General features: G+C 33.9%; 1 protein-coding gene and 1 pseudogene across 1 annotated transcript; both read left to right on the top strand.

Annotated features, from left to right (window-relative positions):
* The first annotated feature begins 3,335 nt into the window (after positions 1-3,335).
* LOC116131853 lies at positions 3,336-10,540 on the top strand (annotated as a pseudogene).
* An 8,547-nt stretch (positions 10,541-19,087) lies between these two features.
* Positions 19,088-23,451, top strand: LOC116131850 (ubiquitin carboxyl-terminal hydrolase 20-like). Its single transcript, XM_031417516.1, has 8 exons — positions 19,088-19,815; positions 19,909-20,029; positions 20,375-20,485; positions 20,854-21,026; positions 21,126-21,464; positions 21,792-21,914; positions 22,238-22,805; positions 22,904-23,451. Exons 1-8 carry the CDS (start codon positions 19,351-19,353, stop codon positions 23,197-23,199), a joined length of 2,196 nt encoding a protein of 731 aa, XP_031273376.1. The 5' UTR covers positions 19,088-19,350; the 3' UTR covers positions 23,200-23,451.
* Positions 23,452-26,390: the final 2,939 nt, after the last annotated feature.

Raw genomic sequence — 26,390 nt, 5'->3', positions numbered from 1 at the left:
AGAGTTTTTGGGTATTTTACTGTTTAACTTTTTTGGGAATACTACTCTTAGTATTCCCAATCTTGAACCAAACGAAGCCCAGATGTTTTACGCAATCTCTCTGTACATAATAATTTTACATTAACTTAGTAATTAATTTGTGCAATTACATATACAAACATACAAATCATCCAAATTCTACATCTATCATATCACCCTGCTTGGTGTCCAAAATTGAATTGTATTATCTTATTATTTATTGGCAGGGTTAATTATTTCAACTTTCTTTTCAGATTTAATTGAATAATAAAAATCTCCTTTAAGAGATAATAAAAGTTTTCCGCACAACTTAAGTTATTACAACTGTCCTATTGTTCAACGCTTAGAGTAATCACACCAAATATCATACCCAGCTTGTCTCGATTAGAAAGCAATATATTTATAATAGCTTTGAGCGATGGGAAGTTGAAGGACGGAATAAAGTTAGTCTTACTAGGTTGAAGAGATTGTCTCAATTGAAACAAAGGAAAAGAAAGGAACCCTAAAAAAGTAGTAATATGGTTTTCGCACAAGGTTAGATTGACGGTTCGACACACTAAAACTTTGTAAAGGAATTAAAAAGAAATGGAATAAACGGAAAAAAAAAAAAAAAAAGGAACCCAAGAAAAGTGTTAACCCAGTTTTCACACAAACTCAATTGCACTACACTGACATTGGTCCAACCGCGAGTTAAAACAGGTTAATTACAAAAAAATATTAATCATGCTATTTAATATCACTTATTTGGTTTAAATTAGCATCCGATTGAATCTAGTGTAATTATTTAAGTATATATTTCACACATGTAATATTTATATAAAATTGCTATTCTTAATTTCTTTATTATTTATTGCTTTAATTATTAATTCAATACTAAATCAACTTCAATACAAACCATTCACATTCACATAAATACTATCACAAATATTTTCTAGTATGTTATTTTTGTCAGTCTTAAGATATTTATTTATATTGTGTAATCTCTTAGTTATGTCAGTATATTATGCAATCTGTAACAGACATAATTAGGAGATTCAGTATATCGTTTTCTACCCACATAATGCCTATAACTCTTTAATAAATATCAACCAATTAAAACATCAAATTATTCAAACAAACATGTTATCAGAACCACTTTCATAAACAACACTATATTGTATACAAAAAACAATACTTGAAATACAAGCAATAAAATTACCTGCACAACAAGCAGGCCTTACCCCTAGAGTCAATTTAAATATATATATTTCACATATGCCTAGTTAGTAAATTCGCGAATTATACACCCACCCGTATAATTCGTGTATTATTCGCGAACAGTCGTATTTTATAAGCCCAGCCGTATTATTCGAGAATTATTCCCGTATCTGAATTTTTGCCGAATTTTTATAAACGTATTTTTCACAATTTTCTGTATCATACCCGTAAAATTCCCGTACCATTTTTTTGCCGTACCTGTATATTTGAAATATTATATAGATTTTGACCAAGTGGCCCATGAAAAGTGCTAAAACTAAGATTGATATTGCCGTATTTTTCAAAACGTATTATTGACAATGTGTCGTATTAAACCAGTATCGTATTTTTTCCGTATCCGAATTTTGTGGCGAATTTTTACAAACGTATTTTTTACTATTTGCCGTATCATACCCGTAAAATTCCCGTACCATTTTTTTGCCGTACTCGTATTTACTAACTAGGCACACATTTAATATTTATATCAAATTGCTATTATTATTTTCTTTATTATTTATTGCTTTAATTATCATTTCAACATTAAATTAACTTCAATACAAACCGTGCACATTCACATAAGTATTATCACAAATATTTTCTAATCTTCTATTTTTGTCAGTCTTAGAATACTCTTTATATTGTGTAATTTGTAACTGATATAATTAGGAGATTCAGTGCATTGTTCTTCACCTATATAATGTCTGTAACTCTATAATAGATATCGATGAATTCAAACATCTAATTCTTCAAACAAACTTGGTATCAAAACCACTTTCATAAACAACATTATATTATATGCAAACAATAATATTGGAAATACAAGCAATAAACATACCCGTGTAATGCGTCAGACTTTCACCTAGTTTACATATATTCCTGAATCCTAACTTTGAGTTTGTGAACTGTCATATAGAAACAGAAGATGAAAGGAAGTGGGTTTGCATGTTCTTTCGCAAAATTAATGATCACATGCATCATTTTATTAGTATTGTTATAAATTAAAAAAAAAAAAAAACTATTTGGTCATAAAACATAGAATAATGCTTTACTCCTCTCTTACTTACTCATGTTAATCTCCCTTCTTACTTTATTCTCTCTCTTCTTACACCCACCTATCACATGAGTGAGTAAGAAAAATGAGTAAGGAGGGAGAGTAAGACTAACATTACTCTAAAACATAATATGAGAGTTTATTTATTTAACTTATTTTTTTATGACAGGTAAAATCTCAAAAAATATGAAATCATTTTAGATTTGAAAACTTTTATTGGGAATGGGGTCCCATCATTATTTAATTCAATGGCAAGTGCTCTCCATTAGTTCTTCTGCACGTTGTGCACGAGGAATCATGCGTCATTTTTGAACAAATCCTCTAATTTTCAAATGAATTATGATTTAATAAACTTTAAAGAGGCCACCCTTCCTCACCCCACGTTTTTCGGGTCTTTAGATTTTGGGCCAACGGGATAGATGAAAGCCCAAAATACATATGAAGGGACGCATCCGATATAATCCATGTAACTTCAATGATAACTACAACGAATACTATTTAATAATACCTGCCTTTGTAGACTTTTGGGCATAAGATAAGGATGTTTGAATACCTTCGCCTAATATTTTGTAAGATAAAAATAATGTTGAATATTATAATTTATAAATTAAAACTCTTTTTTTAAATAATTATTTATTATAAATTATGCAATTGTCAATTACTGCTGATAAATCGGAATTCCAGCCCAACCCAATAAGATTCTCATTGGGCTAATGAGACCCAATTCAAAATCATCCCATTCAGAAGATAAATTTAAGTTTAATCATCATGAATTAGTTGATTATCAAAGTCATTCAAGATGCAATCATCGATTCCCCCTTGAAGTTTTATCTGGGTCAATTTACGGTGGTTTTTTTTTTTAAAATTGATTTCGGGGCTTACAAAGAGTCCAGGGAAAAGTCCAAATATCTCAAATGGGCCAATTTGTTTATACTGGGTCACGTACCTGATCAGACAGCTTATGGCGACTCCATTCTCAACTGAACCAAGTAGCTAAGGAGGTGTTTCATCGCACTTCTTCAGAATATGATTTTGGGCATGACTAAATTCACCTTGCAGTCATCGTTTGCGGTTTCTCTTATTTAGCTGAGGAGGTGTTTCATCGCATCTCTTCAGAATCGCCTATTTGAACCAGCAAATCAACTTTCCTTTTCCACCCTCTCTATTTTAATTTTAATTTTATTCAATTTGATCGTCTTCTTCTTATGGCCTCCGATAATCCCATGGACAAGAACACCGTTTTCAGAAAACTCAAAGCGAAATCCGGTAACAAGGTGTGTTTTGATTGCAATGCGAAGAACCTTAGTATGGAAGAAGAGGTGGGTTTACCATCATCACCTGTTGCTTCTCAGTCGGCACAAGAAGCTAATGGACTTTTGGATGTTAAGATCCTGGAAGATCCGAAAGAAAGTCGTATAGAAAGGCAAGAAACTCATGATGTCCCTGTTTCACCAAAAGTTTCTCGTACAGTTGTTACCAGTACTGTCAAAAAGCCTCTTGGTGCGAAGAGAACAGGGCAGACTGGTGGCCTTGGTGCACGAAAGCTTATTACAAAGCTTATTGGTGGTTTCCTCTCGATACAATTATCTTAGCTGCAGGAGTATCTAACATAGAGGACAACTGCATTTGCTATTTATTTTGTGTTTTCATGTTTGATTCAAATCTTGTCTTAGTAAAACATTTTTATGTAATGCAGACAAGTGAAAGTGTCTATGACCAGAAACCTGAAGAACTAACTGTCCCAGTTCCCACATCAACTAGCAACACTCCACCTGCTGGTTCGTCTTTTGCATCTCGCTTTGAGTATGTGGAAAATGTCCAATCTGCTGAATTGAGTTCTGGTGGCCCTCAAGTGCTTAGTTATGTAGCTCCACCAAAGTCAACAAGCTTCTTTGCAGATTATGGAATGGACAATGGCTTTCAAAAGAAAGCTAGTTCCTCAAAAGTACAGGTAAGCTTCTTGGCTGTCTTCCTCAGGTTAAGGCAAGGGCAAAAGACTTGACATGCACAAATATATCAATGAAAAGTCAAATTAACTGGACATAAACACTTGAGGAATATGGTGATATGTACATTTGTGCGTGCAAAACGAAAGTTAATTTGTAACTTCTCAAACATGAAACCCAAAAACTACTGATTTCTGATATCCCTCTATAAATTCCCCCCTTGCTCTGAGTTGTGTTTTTATAACATTCAGTGCAAAGTCAATATGGATTTCTTTTGATATAGAATGATAAAACTTGTTGTTTTCTGGTCCTTTCATTTTCAACATTTGGGTGTGTTGGGGCTGCCACAAAAAGTAATCTTTTCATTTTCTGTCACAAATATTATGTCATTTGGTTTGGTTCACCCCTGTTAGCTATGGCTTTGCTTGAATGATGCATGTGCTTTTTGGGGTTCAGAGCAAAGCTACGGACATTGATTCTCAAGTTTCTTAGCAGAAGTTCTCTGTATGTGCTCTTACTCTAACCTGTTTGAAATTTTTTTATTCATAATTTTGTTTCAAGTCACAGTTTTTCAGTCTTGATGCAGATGCTATAATTCCATATATTATGCTGTAGTTGTTTTAGCTAACAAATGTTAAAATATCAGAAGAGTCTTGTAAGATGACTTTAAATATGAACTCTTTGTGGTGTCACAAATGACCTTTTTTTTTTTTCCAGGGTTGGGTGGGCTGGGTTTGTGAGAATGGTGGAGAGTTTAAAGTTTGTGTATTGGTTTAAAACACCTTTAACCTGCATAATTTTCTCAACCTGACTTCTGGAAACATCTAACCTACTAAACCTGTCTTTTTGTTGCTGGCATTTTGTTTAGTGTATATATTCATCCATGAAACTTGAATGCTAATTCATGTCTTTGTGCTATTATAAATTACTTTTGTTCATAAATTCAAATAGAAACTGCTGTGAAGGGTCCTCTGAGGTGGAATGTACGGATTCACTTGTGTTTTCAATTTTATTAATAAAGTTTTTTTTATCCTCAGAGTTCATCGGCAATCTTTTCCAATCACAGCAAGACATGCCCCCCTTTAAGAAAATATATATATATATTTTTGATTTATTTGCTAATGTGTCAAGATCCCACATCCACTATGTATAAGATTAAGGGTTGGCGTAATTTTCAAATTATGTTGGTTAGGTTTTTAACATCTCTTTCAACAGCCATAAGCCACCTGCCCTCCATAGCATACCTCTAATTCAGTTCCCAGAACATGCTGGATTCTATGTAATTAACTTTAATTCGTAATCAAATTAATTAATTTTAATCAATAAATATTTAGAGAAATTAAGCATTTTTTTTTTCCATAAGAATGATCCAGTAATCAGTATACCAAACAGCAAAAGGCTATTTACGTCATTCTCCTTTGCTATAAAGCAATAACGACAAACCACCATACAACTCTTGTTAAACCTGTAAGGACATTTTTGTTATTTACAACTATACACCTAATAATAATAAATAAAATTGAATCTCCCAATTTAATTTAAAAACACAAATAGCATTTAGCGTTTGCGGTTTCACTTATTTAGCTGGGAGGTGTTTCATCGCACCTCTTCAAATCTCCTATTTGAACCAGCAAATATACTTTCCTTTTCACCCTCTCTATTTATTTTATCAATTTGATCATCTTCTTCTCATGGTCGCATAATCCATGGACAAGAACACCGTTTTCAGAAAACTCAAAGCGAAATCCGATAACAAGGTGAGTCTTTTTTTTTATCTCTGGCTGATTCAGATCTGTGAAATTTCCATTGGATCTTCAAAATTTTGGCTGTTTTAATTTATTTATTTTTAAATTGTTTTTGTTGTAGATGTGTTTTGATTGCAAGCGAAGAACCCTACCTGGCGTCGGTAACGTACGGGATCTTTCTATGCATCGATTGCTCCGCTGTTCATCGGAGTCTCGGTGTACCATCACTTCGTTAGGTAATATAGCTGTTATTATTCCGATCTCTATTTTTTTTCTATGTAGCAAACCTTATTGTAATTCTTTATTATTTTAATGTATAAAATTTTCTGCATTATATTTATATGTTTGTAGACGAATTCGACTACGTACGTCAAAATTATGTTGTAGCGATCGCTATTTTTGTTGGTTGGATCACGACGTTGTTGCTTTTAAATTGTAATTGCTATTGTATTTTGATTATTGCGTTAAAATGGATGGTTTTTTGAGTTCAGGGTTATGTGATCTATTTAGGCTTTGGGATTTGGGGAAACTGCTTCAGTTGCACATTGCTTCTGCCAAATCTAATTTTTGTTTAATTGTGTCTACTCTTTCCAATTTTTAGCTCTTCTGATATTTTGAACTTCTTTGATCGTTTCTATATGATCTCTCTTAATCATGAACATGTGTCTTTCAAGCAACGATAGCTTGATGATATAAGAAAATTTTTGGTTAGAAGTTGCAGTTTAGGGCTCGTTTAACATTTGCTGGGGCAGAGTTTATGCTTGTGATGCCTTGAAATTGTTTTGTGTTGTTTAGATCTGACTGATAATTGTGATCTATCATCATTATTGATTTATGACGGTATTTGGCGTTTTGTCTAATTTATGGTTTGTGTTGGTGTTTAATAATTGTCAATTGAGATGAGTGTTGGTGTATAATTTCATATCAACAAACTTTGGAAGGCTGCCCTTTGTCTTTTTGTTTTTCATTTTAAATCCTTCTCAACTTAATAGTTTAAATGCATGTTATATGATTGGCTTCACTCCCTTCTTTATATCCCTAAATGATTCTCCATGTTAAGGTTGAAAGATTAGTGCCAAATCATACCTCTTTCCATTGTTGAAATTTCTTCTATGAATTTAGTTTTTGTGAAAGGGTAAAGTTTGAAATCTTGTTGAACTGGTATATATTTAATTACTACTTTGAAAATCTAAATGTCTTCAGAGGCTCTTACTAAGGAGTGGGGTATGTTTATATGTGTGACTGGCTATGGTTTATAGTTTGGAAGTATGTTTGATAGTAATTACTGCATTAAATATTCTTAGGATCTATTAAGTTTAATTGACAAAAAATTCTATCTCTTAGATTTTACTGAAAGAAAGACAATTCTTGCAACATTACTTAAGCTCCTTAAATATGACATCGTTTGAATCATTTGTTAATTTTTTCTACACCACATTCTCTTTGCTTTAGTCCCTTGATTGTTTTCATTTCAATTTGATTCTGTGTTTTGTTGAAAATTAGCTTTTTATTTTTTATTTGTATGAAGAAAATGCTTAATTGGTTGATGCTGATCAGCCACCGTATTTGCTTCTGTTTGTAATCCTATCTAGTTGAGTTATCATCGATTTCCTGGGTAACTATAGCGATGCAGCATGATGTTATCTATGCATTTATGAAGAAAGCAGAAGGATGGAGTCCTCATTTCGGCTAAGAAGATTGTGTCTTTTTTTTCAAAGGGATGTCTTTCCCATAGCCCCTAGCTATTAACTGATCAAGTACGACTCCATATAATTATGTGTTATTAACACGCCTATTATGAAATAAATATATTGGTGACTTTTCTTTCTTTTTTCTTTTCTCTTCCTTAAATTATTATATTTTGTCTATTCAATAGGTCGACAAATTTAGACTCATGAGTACTGAGCAGTTGAAAACGATGATGTTTGGAGGTACAACCGTGCACAGCTTTTTTTAAGCAGCATGGATGAGTGGTGGGGGCAAAATTGAGGCCAAGTATACTTCAAGAGCTGCTGAGATGTACACAGATACTTGCGAAAGAAGTTGCTAAAAGTATGGCAGAAGAGGTGGGTTTACCATCATCACCTGTTGCTTCTCAGTTGGCACAAGCGGCTAATGGACTTTCAGATGTTAATCCTGGAAGATCCAAAGAAAGTTGTATAGGAAGGCAAGAAAGTCATGTGGGAACAAGAAATTCATGGTCCCTTTTTCACCCAAAAGTTCTCATACATTTGTTGCCAGTACTGTCAAAAAGCCTCTTGGTGCGAAGAGAACAGGGAAGACTAGTGGCCTTGGTGCACGAAAGCTTACTACAAAGTGAGATATTAGTGGTTTCCTCTCTATACAATTATTTTAGCTGCAAGAGAATGTAACATAGAGGACAACTGCATTTGCTATTATTTTGTGTTTTCATGTTTGATTCAATTCTTGTCTTAGTAAAACATTCTTATGTAATGCAGACAAGTGAAAGTCTCTATGACCAGAAACCTGAAGAACCAACTGTCCCGTTGCCACATCAACTAGCAACACTCCGCCTGCTGGTTCGTCTTGTGCATCTCGCTTCGAGTATGTGGAAAATGTCCATCTGCTGAGTTGAGTCTGGTGGCCCTCAAGTGCTTAGCCATGTAGCTCCCACCAAGTCAACAAGCTTCTTGCAGATTATGGAATGGACATGGTTTTCAAAAGAAAGCTAGTTCCTCAAAAGTGCAGGTAGCTTCTTGGCTGTCTTCCTCAGATTAAGGCTAGGGCAGAGACTTGACTTCACAAATATATCAATGAAAAGTCGAATTAACTGGACATAAACACTTGAATATGGTAATTGTACATATGTGCATGCAAAACGAAAGTTAATTGTAACTTCTCAAACTGAAACCCAAAACTACTGATGTCTTGTATCCCTCTGTAAATCCCCCCCTGCTCTGGATTGTGTTTTTCTAACATTTGTTTTATGACTTTGTATATGAATTTAGTGCAAAGTCAATATGGATTTCTTTTGATATAGAATGATGCTTGTTGTTTTCGGTCCTTTCTTTTTCAACATTGGTTGTGCTGGGCTGCCACAAAAAGTAGTCTTTCATTTTCTGTCACAATATTTATTTGGTTTGGTTCCCCCTGTTGTTATGACTTTGCTTGAATGATGCATGTGATTCTACTGTATTATCTTACTTCATCCTTATATTACTGATTATCAGATTCAAGAAACTGATGAAGCAAGGAAGAAGTTCTCAAATGCAAAAGCTATATCATCAGCCCAATTTTTTGGGGATCAAAGCAAAGCTATGGACCTTGTTCTCAAGTTACTTTGCAGAATTTCTCTGTACGTGCTCTTACTCTTAACTTGTTTGAAAAATTTTATTCATAATTTTGTTTCAAGTTACATTTTTTCTTGATGCAGATGCTATCATTCCATATATTATGCTGTAGTTGTTTTAGCTAACAAATGTTAAAATATCAGAAGAGTTTCGTAAGATGACTTTAAATATGAACTCTTTGTGGTGTCACAAATGACCTTTTTTTTTCAGGGTTGGTGGCTGGGTTTGTGAGAGAGGTGAGAGTTTAACTTAGAAGTGTCTATGGGTTGATAATGACAATCGTCAATCAATGGTCTAGCATGGCTTATTAAATGATAAATTAACAGTTTTAAACACCTTCAACCTGCATAATTTTCTCAACCTGACTTCTGAAACATCTAACTTATGGAAATTCTAAACTGTCTTTTTGTTGCTAGCTTTTGTTTAGTGTATTCATCCATGAAACTTGAATGCTAATTTAGTGTTGATGTGCTATTGAAATTACTTTTGTTCATAAATTCAAATAGAAATTGCTCCGGGGTCCAGTGAGGTGGAATGTACGTATTCACTTGTGTTTTCAATTTCATTAATGAAGTATTTTATTCCCCAGAGTTCATCGGCAATCTCTAGTGCTGTCTTTTTGGTCACGATGCTGATAATTCCTCTATTGACCTTGCTGCTAGTGACCCATCAACCTACCTCATTCCAGGTACAACCATGAAATATTAAGATACCGGCAAACTGATCTAATTAAATTTATCGAGTATGAAGATCCATGAGAGATTAGGCTTTATTCTCTTTTTTATTTTTATTTTTATTTTGATCATCTTAGTTTCTTTCCAGGCACAACAAGACATCTCCTCCCTTAAGAACATTGCCGGAGAGACTGGGAAGAAGCTAAGCTCCTTGGCATCCAGTTTAATGACAGATCTTCAGGACAGAATCCTCTAATTATGTAATAGATATTGTCCTTTCTCAAATATATCTGCAGTTTGTTACAGTACCAGCCAACTTCTTATGTAGGGAATGTAAAATGAGTCGATCATACAATTTTTTTTGAAGACAAATAAATTTTTAGAACTCTTTCCAGGCCTATCTCAGCCTGGGCTTTTATTATGTTTTAGCACAGGGTTTGTTTTGAGACAAATTATATGTGCCTTTTCGGTTTCGCATGGTAAATTTTATGCCCCCTTTGTAAAACCAAATCCAAATTTCCTGCTGTGTATTAAGATGTTTCAGGAATTGCGAGTTTAATACAATGTTGTCTTCTAGTATTCTGGGTGGAAACAAATCTTTACAAAGCAACTTAAGCTGTATCTAAAATCGTTTGTTTTGTTCTCATAAAATTTTTCAGATGGTGATTCTGTATTCTCAACAGAGTAAACGACATTACTCCCACCCAAGGTTTAGTGAAATCTAATGCTGGTACCCTTGATTTCACAAATTCCAGATTCCCGCTTAGGGCCGTCTCAACAATATTTGTAACCCTAAGCAAGAATTACTTTAGTGACCTTTTAAGAATATAAGCATATATTAAAAAATTATTTCAAAATTATTTTTTTTGTCTTTTGAGATGTAAAATCACTAATTGAATTTTTATATTTAAGTTTAGAAACCAAATCTTTTTCAACTGATAATATAGTCAAATTATCTAATCTTTCTTGTGACATAGTTGAACGAAAATAAGATTTTATTAATTTTAATTTTGAAAAATTTCTTTCTGCTGAAGCTACAGTAACATGAATAGTTAATAGTATTCTATAAGCTACCCATGTATTTGGAAAAGAATTCACCTTTTTTATAAAATCTAGTATCTCAAGTGATGTTTTAATTTCCACGTTTATAATTTTTTTTTAAACTTTTAATTCTGAATATAAATCTAAAACATCAATATCAGAGAGCATGTTATGTTTTAAAAAGTTTTCAAGATTTAAACAATGTTTTTGCAAACTATCATCATCAAACAATTTTAACTTTTCTATATTATAAATGAAACCAAAATTATTACTACATATTTCAAATTGTTCAAACCTACTTTGAAGTGAGGAAATTGCATGATAAACTAAATATGTGAAATAATTTATTCTAAAAGATTCTTAAGAAAACAATTTCATCTCTTCGTTTTCAAACTCATCAAATTGTTTTTTTCTCTTTATTATAAGATTTTCATGAAATTTTGGTTCTATATTCATTTGCTCTGCAATCTCTTTAGTAGAAATCATAGAAGATGTAAACCCATTTTCTCTATATTTTTTAAAAAATGAAACAAGACCTTTCAACTGATCTGTTGCAACTTGCAACAACAATGTTCATATTTTTAGATTATAAATATTTACTAACTGTATTAACAGCAAATAACATTTCATACCAAATATTCATGCCTAATAGAAATTCAAAATTTTCAATCTCATATGTTACTAAAGAAATAGCTGCACTTTTTGTTTTAGGATCTTCACTAGTTTCTGCTAATTGATATAAAACATCTCTTATTTGTGGAGCTTGAAATTTTATTGCTTTAACACTTTCAACACGACTTTCTCAACGTGTTTGTGATAATGGCTTAAGTGTCAAATTAGAAACATGATCTTGCAAAATTTTCCATCGTTTTGTAGAAGAAGAAAATAATGAGTATATACATTGTGTCACTCCAAAAAATGTAATAGCATTAGCACACGAATTAGTCATATCACAAAGAACTAAATTAAGACTGTGACAACCACATGGTGTATAAAATGCTCTATAATTTATATCTAATAATCTTTTTTGTTCACCTTGATGTTTACCTTTCATATTAAACCCATTATCATATCTTTGTTTATTTACATCAAATTCAAGATTTTTTAATATACTTGTGAGAACATTAAAAAGGCTTTGACCAGAAGTATCATCCAATTCTATTTTTATTGGACTTATTGAAATATTTACACATCTTAATATAAGTGACATTTGTTCTTGATGACTTGTATTTGGGGTACAATCAAGTATAACTGAAAAATATTTTGATTCTTTGATTTTTTTAATAATGGTATTTCTTATTTCTAATGCTAAAATATTTATCAACTCATTTTGTATATTATGACCAAGATAATGAGTATGAATTTCTCCATTTTGAATATGTTTAAGGTGTTCTTGCATTATTGGATCAAACTCAGCAATCATTTCAATTAAACTCAAAAAATTTCCATTATTTTCTTGATAAATCTTCTCATTTGTACCACGAAATGCCAAATTATTTTTTGAAAGATTTTTTACAACCGCTATAATTCTTAATAGTACATTCTTCCAATGCTCTTTCTCTTTATTTATTTTCTCTTATAAATATTTATCAATTGTTTTGTTTTTAAGCAATCTCATCTCAACATCAACCCAAATGTTCATATTTATAGCATGTTCATTGCTTGTTTCGTGACTCTTAAGCTTGGCACTAAGATTTTTCCAATCTTCACACCCTTCATTTGCTAATTGAATTGTATTTGATTTTAAACTAAATAATTTACAACAAAAACAAAATACTTTATTTAATTCTTTTGAATATATTAGCCATTTTCTATCATGTTTTTCTCCATTTGGTAATTTTCGAATATAATGAATCGTAGAAAAGCGTCTAGAATTTTCATCTCTTGGAAAATTAAAGTTGTCTAATTGGACCTTTCTCAAATAATAAATCACATAAGTTTGTGTCTAAATTATTCCAGTGTACCGGGTCATAAATATTTTTAATAGTTGTTTCATCTTTATCATTAATATTTTCATTTTTGTCGAATGGAATTTCTTCTTCTAAATTTTCATGACTCTTCACTAGTATTTGATGAATTTGAATTGTTATCTTTAAAAATTTCTTCACAATTTGCAATTGATTTTTCATTTAAATTTTCATTTGGTTTTTCTAGCATTTGGTGTTTTATATTAATAACAAATTTATCAAGTGCATCTTTTTGGGATTGAATTAGTTCTTCTATTCTTTTTTTTTTCTTACGTTTTTCAAATCCAGATTCACACTTCCTAGTAAACATCTATATTCAAAGAATAAATAATTTAGAGCTCTTAATATTATTTGGTTAAAATAAAAATAATTATAAAAATTAAGAAGGAACTTTAGCACCTGATTTATGCTCCTGATTTTGCTTTTTGCTGTACTGATACTCAAAAATCTTATACTATTACCCTGCATAAAAATAATAATGCAAATCAGTTATTCACTTGATCAAATATAAAGTAAAATCAGTTGAGAATGCTAAGAGTAAAATGATTTAAAGCTCTTAATATTACCTTGCATAAAAATAATAATAATATAAATCATATTCACTTGATAAATTTACATAATAAAGACGAGAAATGAGAGATAAGAGATGAGAAAGGAGAGACAAGAGAGTAAACTAAGTTAAGAATAATGAGAGTAAAAGATGAGAAAACTTTATGTGAAATAAGGTTTATATAAGAGATTTGGGGGAGAGAGGAGATGTGATTTGACATTTGAGAGTTGGAGAGTTGCGTGAAGGTGTTTCAATTTTCAACGGAAAAAATGAGCCGCCAATTATGTTTTAAGTTTAGAGATAGGCATGGCTGATTGGACATAGGGTGGGATTGATGGGAATTGATAAATTATAAATATATTAAAAAACTCTTAAAAAAATAATTTTGGATAGAGATAGGCATACGCGAGTACATGGTGGGATTGATGAGAATTAAAAATATTTTAAGAAATAATTTTAGGCCTCCTTTTTTACCCCCTTTTTTGGGGGCCCTAGGCAAGGGCCTCACCTGCCTAGGGGTTAAGTCGAGCCTGTTCCCACTCTTAAATAGACATCGTTAGTGACGAGTGGGTTGTGGGGTTATGACATAGGGGCAAAGGGTTCTTTTACCAAATGCTTGGACCTTCTTCTTCCTTGTCTCCCCTCCTCTTCTTCACAGCTTATTCCAAGCAATCCCATCTCAAACCACCACCACAGCTAGCCAAACTATCCCATCCCAAACCACCACCACAGTCGACCCTTCTTCTTTCCAACCAGCAGTTGGCCAAATCACCACCACAAGTGACCCTTCTTCTTTCCCCGCAACACAACAATCAAAATAAATAATCAAACAAAATACAAAAATAGAGACAAAATGCAAAAGCAAAAAGCTAAATAAAAAATCAAAAATAAATTCCACAACTCAATCAAACTTCAATTTCAATTGATTTTGCAAAACCCAAAGCTGATTGGCGGCGGTGGACGGCGGGCAATCGTGGTTGGGAAGGTTGGGGGTTTTGAAGGGGAGATGTTTGTGAGTGCGGGGGTGGTGTCGTTTGGGGTTGAGGCCGTCAGAATCAATGGGAATTCGGTTGGGGATAGTTGCACAGCATGTACAAAAAAAACTTGTTTCAACTAAGGAAATGTTGGGGTTTTGGTGTGGGAGGTTCAGGCAAATGGCGGTGGTTTTGGGTGAAATAGAATTGGAAAAGTGGCGAAAAGGTCGGTGGCTGGACTGATTTCAAAATACAGCCAGGGGATGATTTGCTGGATCTGCGGGGTAGGGGATAGAAGGGGGTTTGCTGTGGTTGGGTTGGAGGATCAAACGGTGGTGGCGGGGGGTCAAGACGCTATCGGAATCAAGCAAGGGGGCTTGAAACAAAAACCGTTTTGAGATGTGGAGGAAAAAGAAGAAGATAGGAAGAAGAGGCGAAGATGTAGAAGAAATGGGAAGGGAAAAGAGAAAAAGACCATTTTAGCCCTCAACTATTAAAATATCACTAACGACATCCATATAAGGGTGGGAATTTGGAATTTATGAAACCAGGGGTACCAACCTAAGATTTTACTAAACCTTGGGTGGGAACGTTAATTATTCTTCTCAATATGCTTACATATTGAGGTTTTTCAACGTTATATTATACCAATGTTTTAATAACCAACCTGGGAAGAAACTCGGCGAAGTTGTCGGGTCTTAGGTGACCATTCTAACTGATTTGACTAGCCGGTAAAACCGGGTGTCAAAAATTTTAAAATTCGGCAAATGCACTCCTAAAAATTACATGTAAGTCCCTACAAGTTTGAAATTTAGCAAACACACCCTGAATACAAATCAGCCATTGACTAATTTGCGACGGTGACACAGCAAATGCAATCACAATTGGTCCTTGAGCCCATACCTTAGAAGATCTACCCAAGATTTGGCCAAAATCGATCGATTTCGGCCACTTCTAACCAACGCCAACGTTAACCAATTTCGGCCAAATCTCACTATCGTCAACGTGACCCTCCCATCACCACGAAAATACTCCCCTCAACCTCCTAACCAAAACCTATCTCACCCTACCCTCGTTCATCTCGCCAATCGCCGGCAAAAGCTGGCTATTGCCACCATTGGTTTTTTTCGAATTTTGGTCGACTAATTCCTTGGAAACCAATTTGGTTACGACCGTTGCACTCACTAGCACTTCCTCTTCAAAAGCCCCAACATCCCAACCTTTAATTGTTCGTCGATCATCATCCCAAATTCTAGGGTTTTGGGGGAATAGGAAAATTGTTAACCTAGCCCGATGAAGGTCCCGAGTCACAGTTAAACTGGTTTCACCTGCCGGGTCGGGTTTTAAAACACTATATTATACCATTAAATTTCATTAATAGTGTGTTTGTTTAGGGTTAATAGAAGATTACTAAGGTAATGTCATCTTATATTATTTGATTACCACGTTTGATTGTCAAGTAACATAAAATTTCAGTAATCTTCCAAAACCAATAGTAGTTACTACCAGTAATATAGGAGATAGTCTAATTACCTCTATTTTCTTAGGTATTTTAAGATTACTTGGTAATCGTATTTTTGTTACAATTTTACCCCTTATTAATAAAATTTTAGGACAATAATGCCCTTGTTTTAAAGACAATTTATAAAAATATTAATGAACTATTTTATCCTTATATACAAAGGTTTTAGGACATAAATAACCCTGTAATTTAAAAAAATAACCCAAAGATGATGGCTGGATTTGGCCATCACTGCTGGCGTTGACGGAATGGCACACGACTGGTCAGATTTGGCTGGCCATATGCCGGTAGGACCTTTTTCGGCCATGGATCACTAGGGATGAGCCACAAGCCGGGTAGCTCGCGAGCTACTCGAGCTCGGCTCGTCCCAAGCTCGAGCTCAACTCGAAATCAGTCAAGTTGAGCTCGAGCTCGAGCAGCTCGTGAACAGTGACAAGCCGAGTTCGATCCGGGTCGAGCTCCGCTTGTCAGGCTCACAAGCTTAAACGAGCTTAGGGGGCAATTTGCAAGATTTTAAAAGTTTTATTTTTAAGTTGTCAAAATTACAAACAACACCCATGACCCATTCACAGACAAAAACTCAAAACCCATTTCAAAGCTCAAACAAAAACTCATCTCTTTCACCTTCATTAATCCTCGGTTCCATTCGAGCTTAGAATGTGAAAGAAAATTAATGAAGGAGAAAATCTGAAGGAGTAGAAGAAGAAAGAGAAGAGGAGGTGAGAATAGAGAAGAGAATATGGAAGAAGTAAAGAAGAAAGATAAGAGAATGGGGAGAAAGAAAAAAAAAAAAATATAGATGAAGGAAAAGATCTGAAGAAGTAAGAAAAGAGAAGAGAAGACAGGGAGAAAGAGAGAAAAAAAAAAGTTGAGGTGATAGGTGAAAAGAAGAAAGAGAAAATAAGGGGAGAATGAGAAAAAAAAAACAAAAGATGATATTGATAGGTGAAAAGAAGAAAGAGAAAATATGGGAAGAAAGAGAAAATACAATAAATTATTGAGCTCGGTTAGGCTCGAGCTCGTTTGAGGTCGTTTGAGCGAGCTCGAGCTCGAGTACCACTTCAGACTTGCGAGCTCGAGCTCAACAGGAATATTAAAGCTCGATTGAGCTCGAGCTCGCTACTGTTCATCACGATCGAGCTCGAGTACCAAGATACTCGGCTCGGCTCGGCTCGTATACATCCTTATGGATCACACTGCCAGATCTGGCTATTTCACGGCCAAAGATATTACCGTAAAACAACCACAAATATGGTCGTGAAACTTCTAGGTCTTTGGCCATGAAATGGCCGTTGTTTCACGGCCAGATTTGTGGCACAGCCATATTAATATAATATACCTACCAATTTATTTCAACCAACTAAAACACATTTCCCTAAACATTCCCAATAATCTTCAAGATAATCTAATTTTTTCATTAATATAATATTCTCTGAATTAAACACACCCTAAAGATCATACGAGTTATGTATTGGATAAATGTGAGATAATAGATGATAATGGATGGAATTTGGGATGGGTTTGTGTAGCCTCAGGCGTGAAAACGCAAACCAAAAAGCTCATGATTGCCTTGTATTTTAGTGTATTATTATTATTTTCTGTTCACCCTAAATCCTAATAGAGTGAAAAAATATTCAAAATAATTAAAACAAAAACCTGAAATTCATAAAAATTTAAAAGAAAACTAGAAATAAGAAATTTTACTAATTTTCAAGAGATAATTTGCTCATTTTAGCAATCAAAATGTGTTAACCGTCTATATTACCACCAAAAATTAAATCAATCAACGATCCATCTTGTTGTCTGTGATTTTTTCACTAAGGTTGGAGAAGTAAGAATTCCACGAAGTTGTAGTTTGACCCAAAATCAGTTTGGCTCAAGACTTGTCAGACCTAGCATAAGTTCATCGAAATATAATTTGACCTAGCATAAGCTAGTCACGACCAATCTTGATAGTTGTTCGAGCAAGTCATAGATAAACTCAGATCCCAGATATCTCAAAAGTGATTAGATCAACAAATATGATAGCGCGATCTTATCGCTCAAACGCGAGAATATCGGAGTTGCATTGTAATCTTGATTTTTATTCCTTTAATTTTGCTATTTCCTTTATAAAAAACTTGTATATAAACCCCATTCAATGATGAGAAAGGGGTTAGCAAATTATTCTAGGCACTATATTGATTTCTTGTAAGCTCTATAAGCAAACAAGAAAAACAATAGATGTAGGCTCAAGATTCAAACTTGCCAAACTACTTTAAAAATCTTCCTTATTCTTTACATTATTGATTTTACATTAATAACATTGTTGATTATCCATAATCACGCTCACATCGATTCTGATTCCGTCAAGGTCAATCGGATTACTCTAGTTACTGTATTTTTTGTATCAACACATATAATAAATATTTAAATATAATTTATATATTCTATGTATTTTTACCATGTAAATATGTTTATCTTGTTAAATGGTTTTTTTTTTCCCCTTTTTTTTGGCTGTAAAAATCCCACATCCACTAGGAATAGGGATTAGTAGGTGGTTTATTAAGCCCTTTGCTCGCCCCCCTTATAATCCCGTTTTTAAGGTGAGTTCTATCTAGTGGGTTTGTAACAACGAAAATGATACGGTTACCGAAAAGTTTACACCGAATGACGTGACAAAATCCTGACCGTTGATTAATATTAACTGATAATAAATAAACGGTCAGGATTTAGCCACGTCATTCGGTGCACACTCGTCGATAACTATTGCATTACTCTTGTAACAATTAGTATTCTCATGTGTTTTTAAACTAAATTTTAGGGGTTTTAAAGAGTTTGGGCGAGTTATGAAATTCGAGGATCTCTTGAGGGATCTATAACAATTTTGCAATTAACCGCGGGGGGTAATTAATCTATTTTCTGAACCGCAGGGGTGTGTTAAATATTTCACCAAAGCTAAAAGCAGATTACCAAAATTACCCCTTAATCAAAAGTAAATTAGTTATGTTTTTAAGTGAAAAAGCAACAGTAAAGGAGTGAGCTCGCTCGCAATTTGCATCTCTTTCATATTCAATTCACTTTGAGTTTTCAACCAAAATTTGATTTTGGCTAAGCAAGAAAAGCCAAACAAATGGCGGCTGAGTTTTTCCCTCTCTTTTCAAAACCTATCTAAATACTTCCCGCTTCTTCACAAACCCTAAAAAGCTCCTTCCAAATTTTAAATCCCTCGCATTCTATTCCAAACTTCAGTAAATACAAGCCCGAAATGAAATTTCTGATTCTTTCTTATCGTTCTCTTTGAATCCATTCTCTATATCAATTTTCGCCTACTCAATGAATACCCTTATGACCGAAATCCTAGAACCTGACTCTGGTCCTTCTCAGAATCTTCATCAGTCGCCGCATAAAGAAACCCTAAATGACCAATCTTTGGTTTCTTTATCTTCAAATCGAGATGGGACTTCACCAATTTCGGGTATAGTCCCTTCTACTTCAAAAACCGTTGATCGGTCTTCTTCATTAATGGAAGATACTGAAACCCTAGATGATAATCATGATAGTTATCAATCGTTGGCTCATTTTGGGCCTCAGCCTTTGAGTATCGATGGGTCTTCAGAAGCAATGGGTCCCCAAGAAAATCTAGTAGACTGTGATGTTGAAGAAGAAGATAATGATGAAGAAAATTACAGTGATTCTTTCCGGCCGTACTCGAACTCACGGTCAGAGAAGCTGTGGCCTAGTAGCAACATCCCGTGGCCGTCTCGCAGAGAATTTGTACAAATCAGGCCTACTGGAGTGGTTAGTTATCAAAATTTATTTGAATTTTTAGTAATTGTAAAGGAATCTTGATAAGTTGGTTAAATTTATGTGTTTTTGTTTATGATTTTGCAGGCTGCAGGGCTTGAAAATCTGGGGAACACATGCTTCATCAATGCAATTCTGCAATGCTTCACTCATACGGTGCCCTTTGTTCAGCGTCTTCGTTCTTGCAATCATGTAAAGCCATGTGATGGTAAGGTCAATTACTCTTTTTGGGGTTTTTATATTCTGAATAAGTAGCAAGTTTATATGAATGGCCACAACATTTGGAAATGTTAGGATGTCGAAGAACGTGATAGTGGTAGAAAAGATGCATTACCAAATTTTAAAGGGGAACTTTTAAATTGTAAGATTGAATGTAAGACTCGTAATGATATAGTTTTAACTTTTCAGTCTTGTATTTCAAGGCTTACTTTTGGTATTAGAATATGCCGTTATTGTAGCTGAAGACTGACTCAAATATATTGATTTTTGCTAGTATTTGTTTCTTACTTCTGAAAATTGGAATTTAATTGTATCTGGATTGCAATTTTTACAGGTGCTAGTGAAGGATTCTGTGTTATTTGTGCTCTTTGTCAACAGATTGACCTTTCATTAACTTCTTCAGGAAAAGTTGTCTCTCCTTCAAAGCTTGTTGAGAATTTGCACAGTATCCTTTTTCGCATTTATTTATAATCATACAATTTTTTTTTTCCGTTTATTTATAATCATGCAATTTTTTTCGTGTTTGTTTATGATCATGCAAATATTTCCTCTTGTTGTTTGGTTTTTTTTTTTGGGTGATTTGTCACTATAATACAGGAGCTTTTAATCATAGTTATTGGATTTTTGCACATTATATCTAATATGGCTTAAATTAGTTTTGTTGCAGCAGTTAAGTTTATGATACTTTTGATGCATCTAACGCTTAGAATGCTACATCTGTTCACCTATTTTGCAAGATATATTGATGTTTGGATGGGAGTTTTTTCAATGAGTTCTTGTCATTGATTGTTATTCTTAATTTATAATAATTAGACATTTCATCTTCCTTTGAAAGATACCAGCAAGAAGATGCCCATGAGTTCCTGCAGTGTTTGTTAGATAGACTTGAAAGATGCTGTTTGGACTCTAAGAAAATAGATGAGAGTTTGCCTCGCAAAGATAACAACATAGTGGAGCAGATTTTTGGTGGCCGCCTCATTAGCAAAGTATGAAATGACTTTTCTGAACATAAATGCTACTTTGCTCAATGTTTGGATTATAGATTCTTTTATTGTATTTTCTAATTGCTAGCATTTGCATTTCAGTTGCAATGCTGCAATTGTGGTCATTGTTCTGACACATATGAACCACTAATTGACCTGAGTTTGGAGATTGAAGAGGTTGGCTCTCTTGAAGCTGCACTGGAATCTTTCACTAAGCTGGAAAAGATTGAAGATACAGAGACAAAGTTTACTTGTGAGAACTGTAAGGAAGAAGTGTCAGTGGAAAAGCAGCTTATGCTGGACCAGGCTCCTTTGGTTGCTGCATTTCATTTGAAAAGATTCAAGACGGACGGAACCTATGTTGTGAAGATTGATAAGCATGTTGAATTCCCGTTGGAGCTTGACTTGCAGCCCTACACCAATGGTGGTCAAAATGGTGATGTGAGTCAAAGATTATCTATTTGTTGCTAATTAGAATAGTAGTAGTAGATTATTGTTAGATTTGTTAAAATTTTCATTTTCTAGATTGGAGTTCTTTGCTGTTTATTCTGCACTGCTGGAAAGCATTATTTTATTGCTACTTTTGACTAACTGTTGAGAGATAAGAACAAAAGGACCTAGGAGGATATGATTGGATGATTAGATCACTATGTAAATTTTTGCAGTTCCTTAACATTGATTTAGTGTGCATTGAATTCACGTCATATTTCTTCTCTCTATAGAAAGATACAAGTTAACGAATTTTCTTGTGCTGTTCAATTTCTATAGGTGGAGTTAAAGTATCATCTATATGCAATTGTGGAGCACACTGGATGTTTACCAACTTATGGGCATTACTTTTCTTACATTCGATCCTCTCCAGACACATGGCACAAGCTAAATGATTCAAGGGTAATTATTTTATAAATTATTCTTAGTTAGTCTTTGAGTGTAATATTCTTGCTCTTGATTAGGTTTAGGTTGTTTTTGAGGCATATGAAAAAGGATCTGGATTTGTGCTTAGATTTTTTCAGAACTTGGGATTTTATGATGCAATGAAATCCAGGTCTGGATGGAGGCCTTGTTATTTGAGATCTATGGGAGTGGAATTTTTTTTTGCTTTGGTTCTTCCTCTGTTTAAATGGGAATCAAGATGCTCAATACCGGATCATTTTTCATGAATTTTCTCTTTCATCCATGCAACTTCATGTATTTTCTTGTTTGATCTTTTGTAGGTCACTAGGGTCAATGAGGATGTTGTTCTCTCCCAGGATGCCTATATTCTGTTCTATGCCAAGCAGGGCACTCCCTGGTGTTCCAGTTTGTTAGAAGCTGAGAAGTGCTTGGATACCGCTTCCAATTCATCACCCAAGTCAGTTCTAGATAATATGGATGGTGGTTTTACTCACTATTGCCGGGTAACAAATGCTGAAATCAATGAATCCAGAGACACTTCTGGAGAGAGTTCAAGCCATTTCTCATGTGAAACAAGAGTGGAAGCTGTTAAGGTCAATGGAACTAGGGATGCTATGGAGGGAATTTCTGCATCTTTTACCTCAGGAACACGGCAGAATGTGTCCAAAATTGAGACTAGAGATGATTCTTCCACTATCGATGCTTCAAAGCCCCTTAGGACGAGTGATGGTCATGGAGTGTTTTCCAATGAGAAAGTAGATAATTTGCCTTCTCTTGAGGCAAGTAAGAGCTCCCAGGGTGTTGACAAAGTTAAAAGCAACGATGGTTTCCGTCCTTTGACACCATCCCGGTCTCCTAGTCCAGATAATTATCCTAGCAAACCTTCAGGTAAAGAAATGCATTATTGTCAGTTCTTTTTATTTGTATGAATGTTTTCCCATGACATTGTTAATTTGATTTAACTTGGCGTGTTTTGAATTTGTTAGAAACTTACTCTGTCCCTCGCGAGCATCTAAAACTGTATCATCTGAAATTGGAGAGTCAGCTAAATGGTAAAAGACAATTGGAAAAGGATGATAAGGCTTTTGAGAGACAGGAAGCTATACGCTGCCTTAAGAGGAATATGACTGGTTCAAGGTGTTTGAAACTTATGGCTGCAGTAAATGATGGTTCTACGAACAAGAAAAGAAGAGTTAAATCATCTCCATGTAAAAGGTCCAGTCCACGTAGTGCTCGCCGCAAACACAGCCATAGCTCGGTCATGCGTCGTGTGGCAATATGATGCTGAACAGTTAATAGATTTTGCTTAGAAATATTAGATGTTAACATTAAGGTTCCTAATATTATACTGAATATTACATTGATCTTGTATCTACTGGAAAATGTAAAGTTCAGTTTTAGTGTGAGTAGTAATTTTGCTATGATATTTTCAAAGTAGGATAAAAGCTTTTTCTTTTAGTTACTATCCTATTATCTCCATGTGAAGTTGAGCTAACGAATAATGGAGAATAGGGAGAACGACATTTTCCCACTTGGTTTGACAAAACAACACTTTTTTGTCAAACCAAAAGTGTTTTTTTTTTAGTTAAATTTTAAAATGACACTTATACATTTTTTGTCAAGTCTTTTAGTGTTTTTTTTTTTTTTTTTTTGTTAATATTTGATTAGAGAGATGAAAATATCTTAAAAATAGTTCATTATAAATTAAAATTTAGTTAAATTAAAGTTTTTATTTGATTATTTATTAAGTTAAATGTAAAAATATTTTTTTATTTATTTAATTAATTAGAAATATTGATTTTTTACGTTAATTAGTAAAAATAGAAAATATTATATTATGAAAATTATTATAAATTTAATAGATTATTGAATAACAATGATAGGATGTTGGTGATATTATAAATAAATAAATATTAAGATCATTTAACTTTAAATAATTTTATAGTATTATTCTTACTATTTAGATGGGATTAATTATTTTTTCTTTTTTAACTTTTTGGTTAATTGAAAAATAATAAAAAAATTATAAAGTAAAATATGTAAGGTTGTTTTCAATAAAATATTAACCGAATTTTGAAACTTGAAAAGTGGGAAAGTATCATTTTGCCAAGAGTAATGCTACATTTACATCATGCATTACATCATTTTCATTACACCATCACTATTTTACTAATAATTATTTTATTATAATATTAAAAATTCAAAATAATTAAAAATTTGTGTAGATATAGGATATGCCACATTATGGTGTAATGGATAGTGTAAATATAGCATTACTTTTTTGCCAAACCTTAGGTGGGAAAATGTCGTTCTCCCTATAGAATACAACTTATAATCCAAACAGATTTCATGTCTATTATCAAAAATGAAATGAATCGCATGGAAGTTTGTCACTATTGTGTTAGTGTTCTAGACAATCTATCCTGCTACGATACTTCTGATACATTTTACAGTAATGAGACAATTCCTTTGATAGTCATATTCACTATAAAATTTAAAGCTGAGCATAATCTTACAGACAACTTGGCATAGTAATTGACTCAGAACTTGGCTTCGTTGTACATTACACTCTGCACTTGCATTGGTTATAGATATATGTCAAATCACATCTTGTATTAATCCTCCAGAAAAAAAAAAAAAAAAAGCTTAGTTTATTTCAAAAACAATATGCTCATACTTTGTTTTGCCAGACCTTAATTTTTCTTTTTCCCAAAAGACAAATCCGGACTCCCATTATTTGAGCTAAATCCATCTACACAAATTGCCTTCCCTTACCTCTCATAACAATTTCTTCTTACATGAAACTGAAAATTTTTGTATTGGCAAAATAATTAGAATCAGCTAGCTGGAAAATGGTTTGTAACCTTTCCTCACAAAGGCAAGGCCTTTTGATGGAGCGAGAGATCATCAGCAGGAGATGATGTATCGGTGGTGATTCACCTGCTGGCTCAGCCTACAACATCGGTAAACAGTGGTGATTGTAATGGATGGGCTTAAAGATTTCACCATGGAACCTCTTGAATGGGCACTCCACAATATTATGCCTACCGTTCTACTGTCCCCTCTTCTTGGTCTCATGCCATGGCTTACATTCCCCGTAAGTCTTCAATTTATATATATATATAATTATATATATATATATATATATATATATATATATATATATATATATATATATATTATTTCCAATATAAATTAAAATATATTAACTAACTAATTATATAATCTAGTGTCTTCAAAAACATGGGGGATGTTTGGATGCTGGAAGTGGAAGACCTAGTATGCAAAAGATAAAAGTGAATGGAAAAGCGATGCAAAATATTTGAAGCTTCAAGCTGTGATCGACCTCTGCAAAAATATGGGGTTCTGCCGCAAAAAGAAGTAGTTAATGGCTATCCTCCACGACTACTGGTTGTTGAGAGAATCGTCAGCCTTCATGCTACATGGGTTGTTTTTGACAGGATTAACTGATTTTAACATTGTTTGAGAATTTTTTGTTGAAGAAGGTTATATATAATAAATTAATGGAAACTTGGAATTATTGCGATGTTGCAGTGACAGTATCACAAAAAGAATAGAGAATTCAATGCGGAAAAATTCCATGTAACATGGTGATGATGAATGAAGGAGGAGAGTGATATGATTAGAGGATTTCCTTGAATGATAATAGAACTCCTGGAGAATCGCCACCTCTTTAGTGCCAACTCCCCAACTGAATCTTTCTCAACGATTGAAGGTATACTCGAAGATTGCGATGAAGATGAAGTAAAAAAGCTCAAGGGAATTGATATTATTTTAATTCGCTTCCAAAGTTCATGTTTTTTCCTCTTATATTTTCTATAATAAATTTAATCCTGTTGTTGTACGTAATAATTACATGATTTGTTTAGTCTACTAATTAACACTCAGCATTGTCATGCATGTAAACATGGGATTAAAGCTTAAGAGAGCCAATTGAGCTTTGAATTTATTTTAATAGAAGAATATATTATTAAATGATTGATACAACCTACAATATCCATCTCTTCCTGTGTTACTTATAAATATAAAGCATCTTCTTAGCCTCGTCTATAATTAATTTTATTATTATTATTTAGAGTACAATATTTCATGTAGTCTGGATTTTTCAGAGCATAGCCTCCACCACCTCCACCACCCTACCACCACCGCCACCACCACCCCTACCTCCACCATAACCTTCCCAGCTCTCACCCACCCAATCCACCTCCATCGGCTCCTCCTGCACCATAAACCTGCTCCACCACCACCTCCACTCCCCCACCGCCTCCACCGCCAGAACCAGCACCACCACCGTAGCCACCGCCTTCACCTCCTCCTAAACCACCTCCATGCTTCCCCCCAGCTCCATATCCGCCTCCACCGCCTCCCATGACCACCACCACCTCCCCACCAATATTTCGTTCCACCAGCACCCGCACCCCCACCTTCTCCACCACCACTTCCATACCCAGC

This window comes from Pistacia vera, unplaced genomic scaffold (genome assembly GCF_008641045.1).
Source record: "Pistacia vera cultivar Batoury unplaced genomic scaffold, PisVer_v2 Contig245, whole genome shotgun sequence".
In the NCBI taxonomy this organism is placed as follows: Eukaryota; Viridiplantae; Streptophyta; class Magnoliopsida; order Sapindales; family Anacardiaceae; genus Pistacia; species Pistacia vera.
Note: the sequence above shows the minus strand (reverse complement) of the source record. Positions and strands in the feature narration are given on the sequence as shown.

Excerpts from the sequence above, each read along its gene's own strand:
- LOC116131850 (XM_031417516.1), top strand. The coding sequence starts at position 19,351 with ATGAATACCCTTATGACCGAAATCCTAGAACCTGACTCTGGTCCTTCT. Across the intron at positions 20,486-20,853 it reads GCTTGTTGAGAATTTGCACA|ACATTTCATCTTCCTTTGAA; the intron begins GTATCCTTTTTC and ends TATAATAATTAG. Across the intron at positions 21,465-21,791 it reads ATGGTGGTCAAAATGGTGAT|GTGGAGTTAAAGTATCATCT; the intron begins GTGAGTCAAAGA and ends CAATTTCTATAG.